The sequence below is a fragment of the Crotalus tigris genome, unplaced genomic scaffold (assembly GCF_016545835.1).
Source record: "Crotalus tigris isolate CLP2741 ecotype Arizona unplaced genomic scaffold, ASM1654583v1 scf7180000018549.3470463, whole genome shotgun sequence".
Taxonomy (NCBI): domain Eukaryota; kingdom Metazoa; phylum Chordata; class Lepidosauria; order Squamata; family Viperidae; genus Crotalus; species Crotalus tigris.
In genome coordinates this window covers 697512-719022 of record NW_024097072.1, presented here as the reverse complement: position 1 = coordinate 719022, position 21511 = coordinate 697512, and the positions used below count along the sequence as shown (strand labels likewise).

The following is a 21511-nucleotide window of genomic DNA, read 5'->3' as shown; positions in this document are numbered from 1 at the left end:
CAAAAGTAGCCATGGTTTAAGTGCTGGGATCAGGTTGAGCTGTCAAGGCTGAACATGGAATTCTATAATGACAAGGCTTGTTTCATCAGTCATTCTGTATCTTCAACTTTTTCTTGAAAGCCAGACTAGCTAAAATTTGGAATCTTCCCCATTACTGACATATTTTAGTGTTTGCACAAGTGACAAGAGTAACACGTGGGATTCTTTAGAATTCAAACAAACCCTTTCCTGACTGGTCCTTAGTAATTCATGCAGCATGATCTCATGAACTACATAAACATGTTGTGTGAACTCAGCAACTATCTCATCTGTTGGAGACTATTCCCAGTTTTGTTTTCTGAGGATACTAAAGACTGTATCTGGGGAAATTATTATAATCTATTTTCCTAACAATCCACTAGAGATAGGTTCTATCAGAGATCTTGACCCAATTTCTTCCCACAAGTTTAGTGGACCAATAAAAAAAACCTGTCTTTCCTTGTTTCTAGTTCATTCCTTCTAGAAAGTCATCCATGGAACCATGTGGTCCATTTCACTGCCTTGTTTTATATGGAATGTTATAAACATCGAGGCATCTCTTTTGGAATTAGTTAAGAAATACTTAACACTGAAAGTTGTTTATGCAGCTCTGTAACTTTATTGATCAGCTTGATTGCACAGATTTCATTGTTTTTCCGATTCATGGTTTCCAGAACAAGTCTAACCTCAGACATATTTTCCCCCACCCCACCAATACATTCCACTTCTCTTAATTTATTTTCCCCTCAGACATTAAGGTTTGAAATCAGCCAAATTGCACATTGATGTGGGGCTCATAAGAATAATACCATGCATGGTTTGGCGGTAAGCCAGCCTGACACTCTGCAAGCATTCGGGTTACTTTGCATCAAAACAAAAAAAAGGATAGATAAATAATTAAATTATTTAAAACGCAAGAACATATTTGTAATTTAAATATACGATGTAGCAATTCTAGCCCACTATCTGAGAAACCAGCACACAAGTTGATTCAGATCAATCCTTCTTCTGCTGCTTTGGAGTTACTTCTCCACTAGATTTTTCTTGTTCATCTTCCTCTTCCTTTTTAACTCCCTCGTCTGCTTCCTCACCCTCTTCTTCTCCTTCCCCTTCCTCTCCTTCACCTTCTCCACCTTCCTCCTCACCCTCTTCGGTTTCTTCCTTAGCTTCTGAATAAAGAGAGAGAAAAGACAAAAGTTTGGAATATAAGATTACAGCATAGGGTCTGATTACCACTATAAAATAACTTGAGAATAACAAGGCACAAATTTGGTTCAAACCTATTGAAAAGATATGCAATATAATATCTTAAAAAAAGGTTTAGGCATCTCTTAAAAATCAGCATGCTCAAGCCAAGTTAAAACTGGTCTGTAATACACAGAATTCTTTCTAGCTTCTAAATTGCACAGATTACATGGAATGGGATTTGTCCAATGAGCTAGACAACATTTAAGGTTCTGAATCCAAAGTTAGAAAATGTTGGCTGTCGCTTGATATTTGTACTTGGAAAAGGCAAGATATCAACAAATAAAACATCCTTGATCTGCAGTAGAATTCTTCAAAAAATGAGTAATTCGATGTTTGCTTTCATGGATCAAAGCAACAGTAGCACATGACAGAAAAATACATATTCAGCAAAGAAGGAGGAAAAGAGAATATGCAAATCCAAGTTATGTTCAGTGTTTATTCAGGCTTCAAAACCCCTTTTATTCTTTTAGTTTTAATAATTCATAGTGGTGTTATTTGCTCCTTTGATTAATTCTAATCAAACGAGCAGAACTGCACATTTCAATCAATCGCAATCTACACAATAAATCTTGGCATGCATTTTGAAGGAGGAAAAAAAATAAAGGTTTCAATCATTTGGCATTTTGCTCGGTTATCTCATCCTTTATTTTAAATCAATGCATGAGAGATTTGTCCCCAAAAAATGCAAAAGAAAAAAAAAAGATCATTGCCATACGAAATTTATCACTGAATTCAGAGGTAGACTACACACTTAAAGATGACGCCAAACCTTGAATTCAAGCTCCATCCATCCCAAAATTTGGGGAAAGATTTGATCCCACTTTATGTGTGGTTAGGGTAGACCTGGTAAAATTACATGAGTAAAATTCCCTAGCGCTGTGCACCCTTGATTTCAGATATTTACTTTAAGCTTGGTGTGCAAATGTAACCCAACACATTTCAGAATTTATTTATTTTTTCTGCCCAAAATTACCTTCTTCTTCCTCTCCTTCGCCTTCTTCCTCTCCTTCTGAAGGGGGAGTTTCTTTGGCCTCCTCCATCTTAGTTGCCTCAATCGTCTCCTCGACATCTATCTGTTCTTCTTGCACATGGCTTGAATAATAGGCGGGGAAGGAACGAGCTGACATTAAGTAGGAACTGCTCTGTAAACCCCCGTAGGCCGATCTTCCAAAGATTCCAGCTGACTGTGTGTAGCCGCTGCTTATGTTTCCCACACTTGTGAAACTGAGCCGAGTTTCTTCACCTTCCAGCAGTTTTCTAGAAGACAAAAGGCACACTTCTTCACTGCCATTGATATTTCATTCATTCGTTCATTCATTCATTCATTCGTTCATTCGTTCGTTTTCTATAGCCGCTCAACTCAGCCAAGAAACTCTGAGTGGCTTACAATTCTAAAAAAAAAAATTAAAAACGTTAAAACCATAAAAGCACCCACAGAATAAATAAGTATAAACAGAAGCTGTGATGATTAATCAACTAATACTAAAGCCAGGTGACGGGGCCCTTCACCTCTTTGAAACTTATTTACCAATAAGTGAAAAGTATATCCTAATTTTCCCGTAAGATTCCAGCTCAAAATATAAATAATTTTTTCAGGCTCGGATCGTCTTTTATTTCTCTTTTCCCAAAGAGATGGAAGAATCTGATTCTGAGAATGAAATGGGACATTTACAAAAATAGGGCAGTGCAGATTGACATTCTGTCTGTGTCTCTTGAATGGTTAGGCAGCCCCCTCTCCAATTATCTGAGCAAGAAAAAAAGAGCAAAGGCATCAAATCTATGCATCAACCCAGTACAAAGAGAAATGCTGGTAGTTTTATCTTCCAGGTTTAATGCATAGTTAACCTGAACTCTGATGGGGGCATTAGTCAAAACAAGAAACTTGTTGGGAATTTCTGTACTACTATAATCTTAAATTTTGCATTTTCTTTGGCGAGAGTGGGAGATTATTTGCAATATATTTCTGTCGCAGTGTATTGCATAATATCTCTCAGCATTCATCTGATAGTACGAAAACAAGGCAAACTGCCTCTCACATATTCCATGCCTATAGCCTGGAACTGCTATGCAGCAAAATGTTCATATATACTGTCACTCTTGAGCACTGATGTCATGTTCCATATAATGTGTAGTCCAGTGCACTGATATACATCACACTCTAAGCATATCAACAGTTTTCTCTGAATGGAATTTATAAACTATTGAGGAAGAAAAAGACTGGAAAATAAAACATACACTCCAAGTACATACTAGCTTAACAAGGACAATTAAAGAAGGATAGCTAAAGGTGTTTTGTGAACCCAGGAAATGGGTTAATTCAGAAGCAAGTTAATGCAGCCAATATGATACATTTGAAAACAGGAAAGATGTATTTCCCCAACCGAAAATGAAATGAAATATATTTATGCTTCTCAGCTCATTTCTTTCTTTAGGAATTACCTATATGCTGCAATTTCGATGTCCAGAGCCATTTTCACATTCAGGAGATCCTGGTATTCTTTCAGATACCGTGCCATTTCACTCTTTGTGGTTCTCAGTTCATTTTCTAATTTATTAACTGTATCCTGTTGAAAATAAGGAATGGTTAAATGTATAATCTCACTTAGATTTGCAAAGCTCAAATATTTTTTTACTGGCCAAAAAGCTTGGTTTTGTCACGGCAAGGAAGAATTTATCTCCACTTCAGTGAAAGGGTTCATCTGGATATCCAAACCTCACGTTCCTATGTTACTGATTTTGTTCCAAGGTTGCGTATATTTAAAACAAAATAAAACACTTTACGCTATTTAAACTCTTTAAAGGCTCTGTTCCTTAGACCAAAATGTAATTCTCCATAAGCCATAGTTCTTGGTTCATTATATTTAGCAAAACATGGTAAATAATTTAGATGATAGGCAAGCCAGGAGAACTGCAGTTTATTCATATGCAACATATGCCCAAATTAAGCCATACTAAGAGTAATTTTCCCAAATTCAATCTGATGCGTTAATCTTTCTTAACTTAAGCACTGGTGAATGTTATGGATCCATTTTAAGCCAGCAGCCAATCTAAGGTTATAAATCATCATTTTCTTTAACAAGGCTGTTAAAAATACCTGTGTTAAGAATTGAGCTAACCTTCCATTCAAGCTCATAAATTACTTAAGATGACAGGCAGAGCTAATCCCAAGCATGTCCACTTAGAAGTGCCATTTATCAAATTGATTGGAATTTCTCGCATCAGTATTTATAATACTGAAGGTTTATAATAAATTCATCTATAACCAGACCATCTCAAGACAAAGTATTTCTGCTTAATCATTATATCCATACAACGCACTTAGAAAAATCAGATAAAAGCCTAATGGTAATACTTAGAAAATATGCCGATCTTGATTAATATTGATTTTGGTTAGCTATTTGAAACTTATGAAGTTGTACAAACTAGCTATTAAAGGTTAAGCATGTGTGTGTACAGCTAAGCATACTGCTCAGTCATATTCTAATTTGAGCTGTTAGATAAGTTCATATTAATTAGAAGTAATTGAAAAGTAGTTTCAGTCAAAGTGAGTTTTATAACTGAGCCTTATATTGTATTGATTAAAAGGCACAAACTGTTAACATTTTATATAGTTATCATTCATATATAACTATTCCAGAACATAGCTTTGTTGGACCCTACGCATAATAGTTCCCTTTCCATTTAAAAGGATACAGCTATTGCATATTTGGCTGTCATGGCTAATAACAAGTAGCCATCCATTTCAGCACCTCAGATGCTGGACAACTCCTATGTCAATTTGGGTGTGGCAGAGGTGGGCAATGACTTCTGGAGCTGGTTGGTGCATTGCACCATTGCCTGCCTGGAAACTGCTGCAGTTGTTGTCTGTTGCATTCAAAGGTCACAAAACAGCTTTTGCAGGATGTGACACAGCTATTGAAACCACCAAGCAAATTTGAGCTGATGCAGAACTTTAAAGCAACTAAACAGCTTTACTACAAGCAACACACGTTCTCTGATTTTATTCTCAGTTTGGATTCACCTAGCACAGGGGTCCCCAACCCGGTACCGGGCCATGCCATGCCAGCAACCGGTCCGCAAAAACAAGCAAAGCCCCATCTATGGGATGCAGGCAGCACACAAAACTATGCACTCTCTGGTCCACAGAAAAAGCCTTTCTCCACGGAACCGGTCCCTGGTGCGCAAAAGGTTGGGGACCTCTGACCTAGCAGGAAGTGTTTGTGGGATTTTAGCTATAGTGAATATTGCCAGCTAATTGGATGTGCACGGTTAAACTCCTCTTTCTTTTCTACCCACTAGCTTATAAGGAGTCCAACCATATTCCACCTCTACACTAAACAGTTTTAAAATGTAGCACTGTAGTAAATCCCAGAAGTGGTTTGGAATATCTGCTCTCTATTAATTCTTCTGCACAAACAGAATCATTTTCAAGAGTGGAAAGCTGAAAAGATTTCAGAACTAAGCCACTGCAAATCTGCTCTCCTTACAACCCGCCCACCACCACCACCACCACCACCACCACCACCACCACCACCACCACCACCACCATCTTTAAGATTGGGCACTCTACCCAACTTTAACTAACCTGTGGTCTGTGACACAACTCAGAAGTGAGTCCTACTAGCCAGCAAGGGAGCATTTTTTGCTCTCTTGCCCTCTTTTGCTCTTTCGTTTTTTTGCATCAGCATTGATAATGTTAGCTAGTTTCTGCCAGAACAACAACAACAAAAAAAACTAAGACAGCACCGAGAATCCCACAGCATTTTCCTATCCTCGGGAGAGGCTTAAAAAAGAAGACAAGCCGCTTCCATTTAAATAGCTCCCTGGAGCTAGCACCAAAAGTCACTGCGCAGCAATTCCACTTTTCCCCTTTCGTCAGAAAAGGGTAAAAAAAAAAAAAAAGAATGGAAAGCTGGAATTGGAAAACGACCGTTCCTTGCTCCCTGAAAAAGCGCCTTAGCTTAGCGCAACAAGGTGCCCGCACAACCGAAGCCACTCCGGATCAAAGCAAGCCTTGCAACCTCCCCCAGCTGCGACAGAAAGACAGAAGCTGAAAGAAAGTTGCGCCTTCTGTCACCGGGGTGGAGGGACAAAGCGCAGCTGTCAATCACGCTATCTGTTGCAGGGGCTCCCCACATTTAGAGGGGGGGATCTGAAAGCAACGGCGAGGGGGGGGGAGGAGGAGGAAAGTGGATGGGAAGTTCAGGAATCCCCGTGCGCTTTTGGAGAGCAAGAGGGAAAGGCTGCGTCAGTCGTGGAGACGGGGCTGCTCTCTGCAAACAGCCCCCTTGATGAGAGAGAGAGGGGGGAGAGAGAGAGAGAGAGAGAGAGAGAGAGAGAGAGAGAGAGAGACCCCAACCCAGCCCACCTGCAGGGCGGCGAGATCGGCGCTCTGCTTCTCCTCCAGCTCCTGCAGCTGCTTCTCCAGGGCTTCGTTCATGCCGCGGGTGGCCTCGATCTCCAGCGTCTTGGCCTTGAGGAGGCGGCGGCTCTCGGAGACCTCGTCCTTGGCGGCTCGGACGGCGTCGGTGTTCTTGGCGGCGCTCTCGGTGAGGACGGTGAAGCGGCTGCGGAACCACTCCTCGGCGTTCTGCATGTTGCGCGCGGCCAGCTTCTCGTACTGGGAGCGGATGTCGCGCAGGGCGGAGGAGAGGTCGGGCTTGGCCGAGACGTCCATCTCGACGGAGAGGTGAGCGTACTGGATCTGGGCCTGCAGCTCGGCCAGCTCCTCTTCGTGCACCTTCTTCAGGAAGGCCAGCTCGTCCAGCAGGCTGTCGATGCGCTTCTCCAGCTCGGCGCGGGCCAGGGCCGCCTCGTCGGCGCTTTTGCGCACCTCCAGCAGGCGGCCCTCGGCGTCCTCGCGGCTGAGCACCTCCTCCTCGTAGCGCGCCTGCAGAGCCCGCAGCGTCTCCTCCAGGCTCTCGCGCTCGCCCTGCAGCGCCTGCTTCTCGTGGTTGGCCTCCTCGGTGGCCAGGCGCAGCTCGCGGATCTCCTGCTCGTAGAGGGCGCGGAAGCGGGAGGGCTCGCTGTGCTTCTGCCGCAGCACCATCAGCTCGGCCTCCAGCACCTTGTTCTGCTGCTCCAGCTCGTGGACGCGCTCGATGAAGCAGGCGAAGCGGTCGTTGAGGTCCTGCAGCTGGGCTTTCTCCTGGCTGCGGATGGCCTTCAGGTCGTTGCTGATGGCCGCCACCTGCGTCAGGTCCAGGCTTTCCACCGAGGGCGGCAGGAGCAGGGAGGAAGAGGAGGAGGTGTAGCTGCGCCGGACCGAGACGGAGGAGACGGGCGCCGAGAGGCTGGAGTAGGTCGAGCGAGCCGCTCCATAGCCGCCGCCGCCGCCGCCGCCGCCGGTGCTCCGGACGCTGGAGAGGTGATGCACTCGGGGCGCGCTCTCCACGAAGCGCCGCTTGTAGGAGGGGAAGTACGTCTCGTAGCCGAAGGTACTCATGGCGGGGAAGGGGAGGAGGGAGGACGCGAAGCTGCCACCTGGCCGAGGGAGACCGCTCTGCGGCTGGGCACTGCCGCCCGCCCCTATTTATACCGCCGGGGAGCCTCTGACGCAGCCCAGGCGGCGCCCCCCCCCCCCAGCCCTCGGGCCCAGCGCCGAGAAGGCAGCGGCTCTCCGCAAGGAAGGAGGAGCTGAATCCGCGCTGGCTCTTTCGCTCAGCCTGGAAGATCCTCTCCTTCCCTCCCCCCTCCCTCCCTCCCTCCACTAGACAAGCAGATCCACCCATTCCTCGACCAGCCTCGCCCTTCTTTAGCCGGTGCCACTCCGCGCGATCCGGTCGCCTCCCTTGTCACAGCCAGCTGAACCAGGCAGCCGTCCCTTGGGCCAGGAAAATTCATTCCCTGCCGGCCCTTTCTCCATCCCTCTTCCCTTCCGTGGATAGTTCTCAACTGACAATCGGTTCGTTTAGCGAAGAAGTTACAAAAAAAGGGACTCGTGAGTTATGGCCCTTTTTTCCCACCCTTATAAGGGTTGCAGCGTTCCTCCACGGTCACCTGATCAAAATTCAGATGCTTGGAAACTGGCATGTATTTATGACGGTTGCAGTGTCCCGGGGTCACGTGATCCCCTTGGGGCGACCTTTTGACAAGCAGAGTCAATGGGGGAGCCAGAGGGCGGACAGGAAGTTGGTCATGCTGGGAAGATGACTGACATAGGAAAAGGGACAGGCAGACAGTTAAGCCACGTGGTTTATTTGAGACCCGTCCTTTTTAGGATTCTTTTGCACCTCCTAGTACCAATTAACGTGTACTGAGGTTCCGCTGTATGACCATTCCTTGCACTTATAACCATTGCAGCATCCCCAAGGTCACGTGATCAGAATTCAGGTGCTTGGCAAAGGGCATGCATTTCCAATGGTTGCAGAGTCCTGCAGTCACCTGATTGCCACTTTGTCACCTTCCCAGCCAGATTCCAACCTATAAAATCAAGAGGAGGACCCAAATTCGCTCAGCAACCATGGCAATAAACGTTGTAAAAAGGGGTGCCTTAACAATTGCACGGCTTAGCAATAGAAATACTGGTTCCAGTTGTGGTTGAAAGGCAAGGATTACCAGTAGTTCATGGCTGCTTCTGGATGCATGCTAGAAGAAGGAGATCCTTCCTTTGTCACCATCCATTAATTAAGTCATATGGATGGCTTATTCAAAGCAGTCCCAAGCAGTGACTGTGACAAAGTCTACAATGTCCATTGGGAATGGAGCAGAGTCCAAACAGAGTCTCTTGGTTCATGAAACCAGTGTGGGATACAGGTTTGAATATTAGCCTGAAACTAGGAAGGTGGAAATTAAAGACATTGTCTGGTGGAACTTAGCTCCTGATGACCAAATTCTTGGCGGTTTTGTTGGCAGCATTATCAAAATGACTTGCAATTGGCATCCAGATTTTTTTTTTTAATTTCCATCCAATATTAACCCTAAGCACAACCCATCTTTCAAGGTTCTTAGGTTAAAATTGACTTTAACCTAATCTAGAGATCTCCCAATCAGCTCCAGCCCTGTTTATCTTCTCAATTCAGAGAATATGCCACTTGTTGACATGTCTCAAGACAATTCGATAGATGGATGGATGGATGGATGGATGGATGGATGGATGGATGGATGGACCTGTAACAAGGCTGCTTTCATTGGTTTTGACCAAAGGGAAAAGTGCAGCTCTTAAAGGCAGGAAAGCTGTGGAAGATGAAAAGACAAAGAAGACAAAAGAAAACAGTTTTGTAATGTACTCGAGTCATCTTTTCTGACTTGCATTGATTCCTATTGTATCTTTACTACAGGGATAAATGCAAGTCATCCTTTCTGATTGGCATTGGTCCCTGCTGCTTCTTTTTACTCAAGTTTAGGCTGAGAAAGAACTTTTCCCCAACTCATTGTCATCGCTGAGCAGCGATTAGCTCTCAAGGCTGACCAGCACCCCATTCTCATTTTCTTCCACTGGGTGTCTTTCCATCACTATCCCCTCTTAATTTTTTATTTTTTCTCTTTTCCCTCATATTCTTTTAAAAACTGGTTTACAAAGAACAGGAAACTTGGATTAATGAAACCGTAATTGCTCTCCTCATGTAACATGCTATGACCCAACAGGTCATATATACCAGTTGAAATGGGCTGAACTGGTTCACTCAACATGCTAAGACAATGGCTGTTTTCCCCAACTTGCTGTACCTCCAACTATCTAGCTCCATTTGAGTCTATTTTAGTACAAAGGTATTTCCATCTGAAGAACAGAACAGAATTACAGAATTGGAAGGGACCTTGGAGATCAAGCAGGAGACCTTGTACCATTCCAGACAAGTGCCTGTCCAGTTTCTTCTTTAAAGCCTCAGTGATGGAACACCCATAACTTCCGAAGGCAAGCCATTCCACTGGTTAATTGTTCTCACTGTCAGGAAATTTCTCCTTAGTTCTAAGTTGGTTCTCTCCTTGATTAGTTTCCATTCATTGTTTCTTGTCTTTCCTTCTGGTTCTGGGGTCTTCCTGATATCTTGGGCCACAATACCTTTGTTGACTGACCAGCCAAATCTCCATCTTCCTAGCAATGCTGTTTAAGGTTATTGTCTTCCCACAGATAGATCAGCTACAGCCAATTTACAACTTTTATTGTTTGCTTTTTTTAATTAAAAGCTTCACTTGCCACACATTCATGCACCTATCCATACCTATTTAACTCAAAGCATTAGCTGGTTAGGCTTGAGTGGAGTTTCATAAATATTAAGTTGGGATGCTCTCTGTCTACTCTACCTTGTTCTGTCTGATGTTTCCATAGAACTGTAGTTTATATAACTTCCAGCAAGAGTTGACTCATTCCTCCTCAATTTAAATCGCAAGAAAATAAGTATTTCTGGTAGGCAGCTGATGAGAAACTATGTTGTGTTTCCTCTGAGACACTTTTATAGGCATGATATTAAACATCCATGTGAATTATTTATAGTGAGCACACAAGTTGACAAGGGACTGAATGAAATCTTAAATGTTATTCATGAAGCCTCTTAGTGTGCAAGCTAAGTAGAACAGGAATGAAAAATGCATGAACACATAACAGCAGAGAAAATAGTTAAAAATGTAAAAGCTAATATTTTAGGCATTCAACCACCGTTGCTCAACTGATCTTGTAAAAAGAAGGTAAAGTCTGCCCCCTTCAGTTTACCTTTTTCACTAACTTTCAGGTTTACCAGTGTAACCTTTTTACTATTTGCTTTGTTCTAGAGGAGATAAATGCAAAGCCATCATTACAAGCCAGTGTTAGCAGATAAATGCAAACATGAATTGTGAATCAAAGTTGAGAGGCTTGTATCTACTAGCACAGATTGGCATTAAGTTTCTTACGTATTCCAAAAGCTCTAATTCTAATCAGGCTTAGGGGAAAAAAAGCAGGTTAAAATGAGAATAAAATCTGTTGCAACACATCTACCTTTGCTCCCCCAAACTATCCCATTGCTGTTTTCCCACACACAATTTGTCCTCATTTAGCAGTGTGGTGTAGTGTTTGGCAAAGAACCAGTGGCTGATACACTGTAATAAATCTCATATTTTTGTAGGGAAAAACAAATAAGTACTAATTAGCTCAACTAACAAGCCTTCACATTCTTCCACGAAAAAGAAATTAGGAAGGTGCTGAATGCCTCGCTAAGTTATTTATCCAGCTAGCGTGATGGGCAATTACCTGTTAGGTTCCTGCATGTGGCTCCTTGAGGTACAGGTATTTTTGGACTCCTCAGAACTTCCCAGAATTACCCACTGCCAAGTCACCAAAGTGGGGTTAAACAGTGGGGTCCTTGGTGCTCTCCGAGCTTGATGGTTTTCTTGCAAATGTTTCAGTGCATTGATAATGTTACCTAGTTTGGAAATGAAATGTCTGCAAGAAAGCCACCAACAAGCTCAGAGAACACTAAGGATGAGAGAGAGAGGGAGGAAGAGAGAGGGAGGAAAGGAGAGGGAGAGAGAGAGAATGTTCATAGGTTGGGTAGGATAGAGAGAGGAGAGGAGAGAAGGAGAGAGATAGTCCTTCCTATCAAGCTTAGTATTGATCTGCAGTATCTCTCCAGGGTTTTAGCCTAAGGTTTTATCCATCTGCTTGCATGCAAAACATGATCATCCTCTGAGCTTTTTTCCCCATCCTCCACTCTGTTCATGGAAAGCCTGTTTGAACTTTTAATACAGAATATATACTTCCGGGCGTGCAAGCCCTGGGATACCAGGATACCAGCAACATCTGTAAAAAGTGTCTCCAAGGTCCCTTCCAACGCTATTATTCTTTGTTCTAAATGGGAAACAATATTAAAATCAGCTGCTGCACGTATGCCACTTTCGGAATGATGCAAATAAAATAGTTCGGTTTTGGCACACCAAAGCGCCGAGGACAGATTCACTTATTCGGAAACCTATTCCTTCTTTCCAAACTCCCCACATTTTGCTGATGCCAAGCCAGTGAAGCTCAGCAGCTGTCATTTCTTTACAAGGCAAGCCAAATCCCATGCCTCGGCATAATAATATCAATTTTCCTATCCACCAAACAATTTAATCTGATTAGAAGACTGGAGAGAAAACAGCTCTTTCACGGAAAGTGTCATTGAAATCTTAATGGGCAAATCCTGTGTGCTTGTTTACACTTTCACAAGGCAAATTTAATTGGTAAACCTCTCTTTTTTAATTTTTATTTTTTGCTATTCCACCAGCATTTCTCCCACTTTGTGGAGAAAACAACATTCATCCCTTTTACAAGTGGCAGATATTAATGATTTTAGCAAAGATTTTGTCTTTTTGCTCTCCCTGTTTTAATTGTAACTACCCAGCGAGTCTCCATTTGGAGGCTTCATTCCGGAGGTAGGGAACGTGTGGCCCTCCAGATTTTGCTGAACTGCAATTCCCAACATCTTTTTCTGTTAATGAGACTACAGTACAGGGATTGTTTTAAGTGACAGTTCGCAACCCCTGGAAACCAGAGATTTCTTCTCTCATTGTGGAGCTTTCCTTACTTGTTTTTTTTGTTGTTGTTGTTGTCGTTGATTGCACAATCAAACCAGATGATTAGACTGGATTTGGCATTGTTATCTAACTATCAAGTTTTTCAGTGTTGTTGTTTGTTGGTGTAAGAGGTCTCATTGCAGGATGTAAGCTCTTCCAAGTAAAGCTGCCTTTTACAGTTGACTGATGGTGATTTTGTCAGTGCCAATGGTATTCAAGTGATGCTCCCATTGTTTTGGAATTGCATATTATTATTATTTTAAACCAATCTCATTGCTATTTTGAACCTGCTGGGTCCATGGTTGTCTTTTTGAAATTATTTTTTTATGTGGAAGTTTTCAAGTTTCAATAGTACTCACTTTGAAGAGTTATTGTCAAACTGAATACTAAGCCATAAGTATGTGATATATTAATATATAGCATTATGTATCTCTCATGGATGGATTAGTATGTAGAAGGATTGCTGATGGGCAGCATTGCTCAAAGGATTATATATGTAGGGGCAGAGCTAAGCTTAGTTATACTCACTAATTAAAGAGTGGAACTGATGATCTGTAGGATTATTTTTGATTTCCTGAGTCTAAGAAAGGGGTGATACAGCTGTGATCTTCCAGCTGTTGATGGATTACAATTCCCAGCAGTCTTTGCTAGCCTAGCCAATAACAAAGGATGCTGGGGATTATTGTTCAATTATGTATGAAAAGCTGAACCTCAAAACCTATGCTGTAGGAAATAATCTGGATCTTCTGTTCTGGAAAATAATCTGATGAAACATCTATACCAGGGGTCTTCAAACTTGGCTCTTTTATGACTTGTGGACTTCAACTCCCAGAATTCCTTCCTCAGCCAGGCACGCTGGCTGAGGAATTCTGGGAGTTGAAGTCCACAAGTCATAAAAGGGCCAAGTTTGAAGACCCCTGATCTACACAATCAAGTAGAGAAATCCTAATTTCAAAGTGGCCTACCTATAACAGAACATGACCAAAAAACAGAGAACCTTGTAATGTGCACTCTAAGGAATAGTGTCCACTTTTGCCTTGTTTAGTCTTACTGAATATTGCTAGGCAAGAGGCTTTTGTGCATTTGGCAATGAAAACAGCAATAGAAATTAGGTTGCAATAGACCAAGCGCAGAATGACTTCCATCAAGGGCATTCTAGCTCCTGAATCAAGCATCCCATCAATTATTCATCCCATGTTGATTCTCCTACTTCTGAATTCTTGCCAAAATCCATTTCTTTTTCCACCCCTAGATAATGGAATTAGTAAAGAGTTTAGAAAATTGGAGTTCATGACCACTGGGAGAGAGGCAGCAGCCAGACGCAGTCTTGCATTGTCTTGCGAGCTTTGCAAAGTCATCCGAGTTTGGATCATGAAGAGTCTGCCTAGACACTAGAGACTAGAGCAGGGGTCTCCAACCTTGGCAACTTTAAGACTTATGGACTTCAACTCCCAGAATTCCTCAGCCAGACAAGTCCACAAGTCTTAAAGTTGTGAAGGTTGGGGACCTCTGGACTAGAGAACAGCTGATGCTACAATGTGCTGAAGCTCCTAAGGAACTGTCATATACAAATATTCAAAACTGCATGCAGGTAGTCCTTAGCTAACAGTCACAATTTCTGTTGCTAAGCAAGGGGATTGTTCAGAGAATCGTGCCCAATTTTATGACCCTTTATTAACTGACTCATTGCAGTGGTTAAATGAATTGTGCAGTCTTTGAGGGAAAGCCATTGGAGAAGGTTGTAAATGGCCAGACCGCACCAATGGCATGCAGCCCCAGGAAAGGTCCCAGAAGGAAATTTGGTTCTTGGACCAAATAAAATTGCAGCCTTGAATGTTCCAAAGGAAACCAGGCATTCATTTTAATTACTCTGGCATCTCAACAGGATGTTGTTGCCGGTGAGCAGATGGTAATAAATGTTGTCTTCCGAAGGACAATCTGGTTGACTGCCCAACAATATAAGTGGGGAAAAAATATGAAGAATTGCTCCAGGGAAAATTCTTTTTTTTTTTTTTTCCAAATGCATTTCTGGGATGATTAGCTTCTTCCTTGATTGCTCGGCTGTCAGAGTTGAGATAGGAAACGTCTGGCTCTTTGTAGGCAGCCTGTAAATGCATACCTTAAAGTGCCCCTTGAAGCATAAGTGCTTAAGAGATTCCCGGATTGAATTCTACTCTCTAAGAACACCCAGTGGAGCCAAGTTGCCAGCTCTTAGCAAGTGATGTGGCGTCTTATAGATGGGCCCTTGGAGGAAAGCTGATGGGAGATGAATACAGGTAATCCTTGATTTACAACCATTCATTTAGTGATTGTTCAAAATTACAGTGGCACTGGAAAAAAAGGACTTAGGAAAGTTTTCACAGTTATGACCATTACAACGTCCTCATGGCTGAAATATCTGGCCACATTTTTAGACTTTCATGAAGCTTCCTCTGCCAATGACATTCCTGTTTGTCCTGATAAACAGTTCTGGGGAACTTGACAGCTTACACACTGTTTTTTCCCAATTATTTATTGGGTCTAATAACTGTGAATACTTTGGTTCTCGTATCAGTTGATATCCTGTATTTTTCCCTTATGGACCATATAGGTATAATTGCTTTTTATATTTTAAAAGAGAACATTGGCAGGCCATTATCTATAAATAGACTTAGCCAGGGCAGAGAAATTAAAGTAGGACAAACCCATTGAAGAGACAGAGGTGGTGTCTTTATAAAAACAAGCTAGCAAATCATACTGTAATCTAGTACCTAAGCCATTTTATGAAGGGGGGGTTAACATTTTGGAGAGGGGAAAATAGACAAGTTAACCATGATTACCCTGCTACATAGAAGAACACATCCAATGTATTAAATCAAACCTGCACTGCAAAAAGAAAGATATGTGTTGACCCAGAATCGTTGTAAGATCTTAGAAGAAGACATAACTAGCTGGTTATGAACTTAACCAGTTCTCTACTCTCAAACCTTTTGGTGCAGTGTTGACTTCTGTTGCATTTAAACCTAAAGTAAGAGGAACTACAGTGGTACCTTGGTATTCTACTGCTTCAAAACTCATTGAAGTTGATATTTGATGCATTTTGATGTGAAAATGTACTCATAGTTTCTTTGGTATTCAGTGCGCTGCAAAAGGAAGAGGGGGACGGCCACAGAGGATGGACAGGACGTTGGCCATGCCAGGAAGGTCACTGACATAAGAAAAAGGAGAGACAGAAAATTCTTCCTGGCCAATACAAAGGGTCATGTGTGTTTGGTACTCATAGTTTTTAGTACTTGGTGTACTTCTCGGAACCAATTAACACTGAGTGCCAAGGTACATTGTATTAAAAGAAAAGAGAGTTAGTTAACTAAATTGAGTCAGGAGAATTGTCATCCACAAAGCTATAAAGACTCAAGAAAGCAATCAGAGTCCAGCTCTCTGCTTATAATTCCTGCCAGCGAGTAACACTCTGCAAGTTGGAATAGCTGGGTAAAAAACATATACTTAAACCTGCTGGCTTTGTATCAGGGAGCTGATTGTGCTATTACCCTGAGCATGTGCAGAGCTTCTTCCAGTGGTGGGATTCAGCCAGTTCCCACCACTTCGGCAGAACCGGTAGCTTAATTTTTTGTTGCCCAGGCCCAGAATGGACTTCCGGAAGCGACATCCACCCAGAGAACTAGTTGTTCACATATTTGAATCCCACCGCTGGCTTCTCCCCTCCATCACCAGAACTGGGAGGCAAAAAAAAAAATCTGCTGCAATTTAACTCTTATTCCACTCTGCTTTCAAATTGGGGATTTAATGGATGGGGGAATTAACTAGAATGGAATTAACTAGTGGAATAAAGATAAAGGCCCCTTCAAATCGATCTGGACTCTTTGACGACTGCAGCCATGCTATTTTTCCTGGCGTATTCAGGGAGTCTTTAGCTGGCTTTCTTTCTTTCTGAGATTTTCTTTTGTAACTTCCCAGTTCAGTAGCCCTGAAATTCCTCAGGGTTCTCCTATCCAAATATAAATCAGAGCTGTCCCTGCTTGGCATCCCAGCACAGCCAAGGTGAGTAAGGTTCTGCAGCCTGCTGTGGGTTTTTAATAAAATGCTCCTTGGAAAAGTGCAGGCTGATGAAGATGACAATAATAGCTTCAGGTTTCCACCCCGGGGATAGGCGGTGGAGAGAAGCAATTTGCCTCGACTGCTTTTTGGTGATTTTGCTTCCTTGCAGCCAAGGAAGCTCATTTGCTGGCAGGGGCTGGGCACTGCAGTGATGGGGTGGGGGAGGGGTTGCGGAGTATGGCCTGCATCCCGCAGAGAGGAGGAGTCTGTTTTTGCCCTAGGCAGCTCTGGCCAGGAGCTGCTAAGCCACCCCCAGACATTCTGATGTTCTGGGATTCCCAGTCTTCTCTCTTCCTCCAGAATTCCTTTCTCCATCCCCACTTGACAAAAGGAAGAACAGGATGTACTCTTACTTTGTATAGGATCGTTGTCTCAATCATCCAGGTCATGATTATTCCAAAGATGCTTTTTTCCAAAAGGCAACTGGACTTTCTTGTGTTTTTTTTTCCCTTGGAAAATATTCCAAGAAGAACCTTGGGAATATTTGTATAAATCCCCCCCCCCAAAAAAACCCCAAACCCTCCAAATGATCCAAAGTAAATAAAAAAAAATACAGATGGTTACTACATGCATACATTATCCTCAGGTTTATCAACTGATCATGATAATCTGTTCCTCTGCCTTTCAAAGAGATAAGTAGGCAGAAATCCACAGTGATCTACCTACTGTTTTCTCAGGTTACTTTTCAAGCTGGTTGCAGGGTTATCTCCATCCTACTTAATCCCAACTCCCATTGGGAGGTTAGACCTCAAGAGGGAAGCGCGACATTTAGACCTCAAGATGATGCTGGAAGCAGCAACATTTCTGGGATATTTCTTGCCTCTTTAGTAGATGTCATAAATATCCTTCAGATAGTCACTCAAGCCCTGGTCACCTCATGGTTGGATAATTGCAATGCACTCTACATGGAACTGCCCTTGAAGGCCAACCAGATGGTGTCCAGAAAACTTTGAAAACCTTACTCTGGTCTCATGCTTTTGATGTTTTTTTTTTAAATCTGTTTTGTGGCCCCTGTTTTGTTTTGTTGATTTTGCTGTTAATGTCAGGTGCAAAAGGATCAGGACCATATGTTAAGTTGCAAGTCAAAAGATTTATTCCTCAAGTTTATGCACAACAATCTAGTCAGTGCTAAATCGGCACCAGAGAAGGGACAATGGAATTGAAGAGGGCTTGGACTTACTGTTTGTGGCAATATAATGACTCTAAACTGATGACACATTTAACTCCATCCCTCAGCTCTGCCTGCCCTTCTCCTACAGTTTATGAGATTAGTTTAGTCTGGGCCCTCTGTATGATATTTGTTTATATGTTTTCTCTAGTTTTGTACACTGCTCAGAGTCCACTGGAGTTGGGCAACCAATAGATGCAGATAGATAGATAGATAGATAGATAGATAGATAGATAGATAGATAGATAGATAGATAGATGGATGGATGGATGGAATGAAATGTCCCTCATCAATTATCAATTGGATAAAAAGGCAGTCTGCATAGAATGTCTTCCTACATGTTCATGGAGACTTCACCTTGAGAGAAACAATTCCTGGGTTTCATCTGAGAAAGTCTGCCCAGTTTCAATAGTCAACCACTAATGTCATTAACAGATATCCAGTTACTTATGGATTAGCCCTTTGTTTATGCTCAAAATCTCCTCTTTTGATTCTTGAGGATGTCCTAAGACCTCAACCCAGGCTCCACATAGATGTGGGGAAATATCTGGGATGAAATCCAATGAGTTTGATGAAAGCTGAGGCTGGTTTCTGCAGGAGAGAATATTGCTCTCATGTCTCCCTCTGCCCTTCCTGCCTTTTCCGTCTTTTACAGCAGGAGGATGCTGAGTCATTCCTGCAGCATCAGCATCTCTCTTTAAATTCTGTCTGGCTCTCCAGATCCCATCTCAGCAAAAGGCAGATAATTGGAAAGCCAGACATTCTCCTTTCCCAAGCAAGGCTCAGCACCATCCGTGTCACCTTTTCCTTAGAACTGCCACATTTTTACCATTCTGTGACTTCATTAAAATACAATTGCATGTTGTTTAAATTATTGGAAACCCCCAGGAAACATTTGCTTGTTATCATGGTATGCTCTTAATAAATACATTCACTTTTAGTGTTTTAGTGTGCACATAGCTACACATGCACACAAGTGGAAATCCATTGCATAGTGTCTGAGCATGGAGAATTTCAACAACCCATTAAGAGTGTCTGTGAATCTTCTGCTATTAAGCTAATGGTCAGACTGATCCTACAATACAGTATGTTGCCTTTTAGTAGGAACATTAAAAACTTGGCTTGCCTTATAGAGCCATTTATCAAAGAACCAGCATTTTCATTTTGAAAGGAGGAGGTTTAAAGCTCAAAAGCTAAATTTCAAAGATTCCAAACCAGCACTGATGTCATTTCCATTCATTGCATTAAAACCATAAACCATATAATGCCAGGATCTTGGCTTTTAGACTGCCAAAGTCTCTCTGATGTTACAAATGCACCTTATGATCCATAAACAACAAGTTTATCCTTTGGTATAAGGCATTATGTAATTATGGTTTAGCCATTCTGCAAAATGCATGTTTTTTTTAAAGTAAAGGCACGATAGCTAACCTTTTTAAGAAAATGCAGATTAACTTAGTTTAGCTTAGCTTAGCTTAACTTAGCTTAGCTTAGCTTAGCTTAGTTTAGAATAGATAGATAGATAGATAGATAGATAGATAGATAGATAGATAGATAGATAGACAATAGATAGATAAATAGATAGATAGATAGATAGATAGATAGATAGATAGATAGATAGATAGACAGACAGATGATAAATAGGCAGGTAAGAATGCAGACAGACAGACATGGATACAGCTCGCCTGTCAAGTATACAGATGCGATATAAAATCCACATCTTCATAAGTAAACATGGAACTTGGTTGTGTACAAAGCTGGAAAACACTGGGCCATTTAAACCTAGAATTCCAGAGATGCTGTGAACCAAGACTAGGAGAAACCCAGATCTAATGTACCCTCTACTAATTTCAGATTAAAGTTTGGAATTTCCAGGATAAAGGCAAGTCCAAGTATGAGTAAGCAGTGGATCTTTGTTTCAAGAAGATTCTATTTTGATGTGGTTTTCTTGGTAAAAATGGCAGGAAGGGTTTACTGTTGCTTTCTCCTACTTGTTATGAAATGAATCCTTGGCCATTATCACTGAAAGAATTATCCACCTCCAGCATCTCTCCACATTGCCCGTTGCCTATTACAGAGACCTGCTAATAGGATCTAGCTAGAAATCTCTGCTGGAGTTAATTTGCCTGAAGCATGTTGTTGTTGTTGTTGTTAAGGCAACAACAAAACTGTTAAATAACATCATTACAATAAACCTGAAACAATCAGTGGGCCTATTAAACCAAGGTACATATTAAAAACAGAGAGCTAATGTAGCATGGAATCTTAAAGGCAGTCTGAGAATTGCCCTTATCTTATAAATGTCTTGGAGAATAGTGATACCTTTATCGGTTTTCTGAAGGCTGCAGAACACCTTACAGGGTGTGCTACTGAGAAGATGCTATTTCTGACCACTGCAGGGTCAGCCAATTCCCTCTGGAGATCTTCCTGCAGAATTTTAAAAGAGACTTTCTTTTAAGTGCTTGGATCCTAAGCCTGTTGATCAACAGCAAGAATTGAAATTTGATATGGCGAAGCATTGGTAACCGAGCACAACGCTTTTCATACAGTACCAGGTTTATGTGGTCCCACTGAACAATGGGAGAGCTGTGTTCTGCATCAGGTGTATCTTCCATAGTTGTCCCATCTGAAATGTGCTGTGGTTGCCCAACTGAGAGGGAGTTTGAATATGCATTGAGATGGGACCAGATAAGACCAGAAGATGCATTGAGATGAGACCAGATAAGACCAGAAGATGCACTGAGATGAGACCAACTCGGTGTTTTTCAAACTTGACAACCTTAAGACGAATGGACTTCAATTCCCAGAATTCCCCAGCCGTCTTTAAGTTTGCCAAGTTTGAAAAACACTGAGCTTGCTTAAAGCAACTAATGGAGCATCAGCCCAAACTGGACATGGTGCCTTCTTGGCAATGAGAACTTCTGTGTTATAGAAACAGCATCAATTCCACTGCCACCATGCCTAACAGATGGATTTCCTTCTGCTGCTCCTCGTCATTTATTCTCCCAAAGCAGGGGAAATGCCAGCGCTTGTTATTCCCTGTTAAGAGATGGCCTGGAGAGTCTGCCTTTGATAATGAAAACTCACCATCCATCAAGTGTGCATTACGCTGTCAGGCTTTCAAAGGCTGATATAATCATCTTGTTCACATTCTTTGCAACAACAACAACAAAAAAAAAATGAAGCCCACATGAAGAAAGGCCCAGAAGGTTTTTACATGTCCTGGTTTTTTGTTTTGTTTTTTTCCTGATTACTAAGCAAGGTTTGCAAAAGACATATTGTTGCTTTCACAGTGATCATCTTTGGAAGTGCATCAAGCATACTCATCGCACTTTCCTTATGCAAAGCAGAAAAAAGGGAGTAAGAAGAATTGAGGAAAAGAAATTAAAGACAGGAATGATTTGTGGATTTGAGAATTAAAAAGGGTCAGAGAGGAAGGGGGAAAAAAACAAGGCGACAATCAATAGAAAGGATAAAAAGAAGGGCTGGATTTATAATTCTCTGTTTTCTTTCTTT

The 21511-nt window shown here is 42.1% G+C and overlaps 1 protein-coding gene across 1 annotated transcript; it reads right to left on the bottom strand.

The window, feature by feature from the left end:
* Positions 1-614: 614 nt before the first annotated feature.
* On the bottom strand, positions 615-7784 carry NEFL (neurofilament light). The gene is made up of 4 exons (XM_039354196.1): positions 6635-7784; positions 3706-3830; positions 2240-2523; positions 615-1187 (listed from the first exon to the last, which is right to left on the bottom strand). The coding sequence occupies exons 1-4, from the start codon at positions 7709-7711 to the stop codon at positions 1015-1017; spliced, it is 1659 nt and encodes a 552-aa protein (XP_039210130.1). The 5' UTR covers positions 7712-7784; the 3' UTR covers positions 615-1014.
* Positions 7785-21511: the final 13727 nt, after the last annotated feature.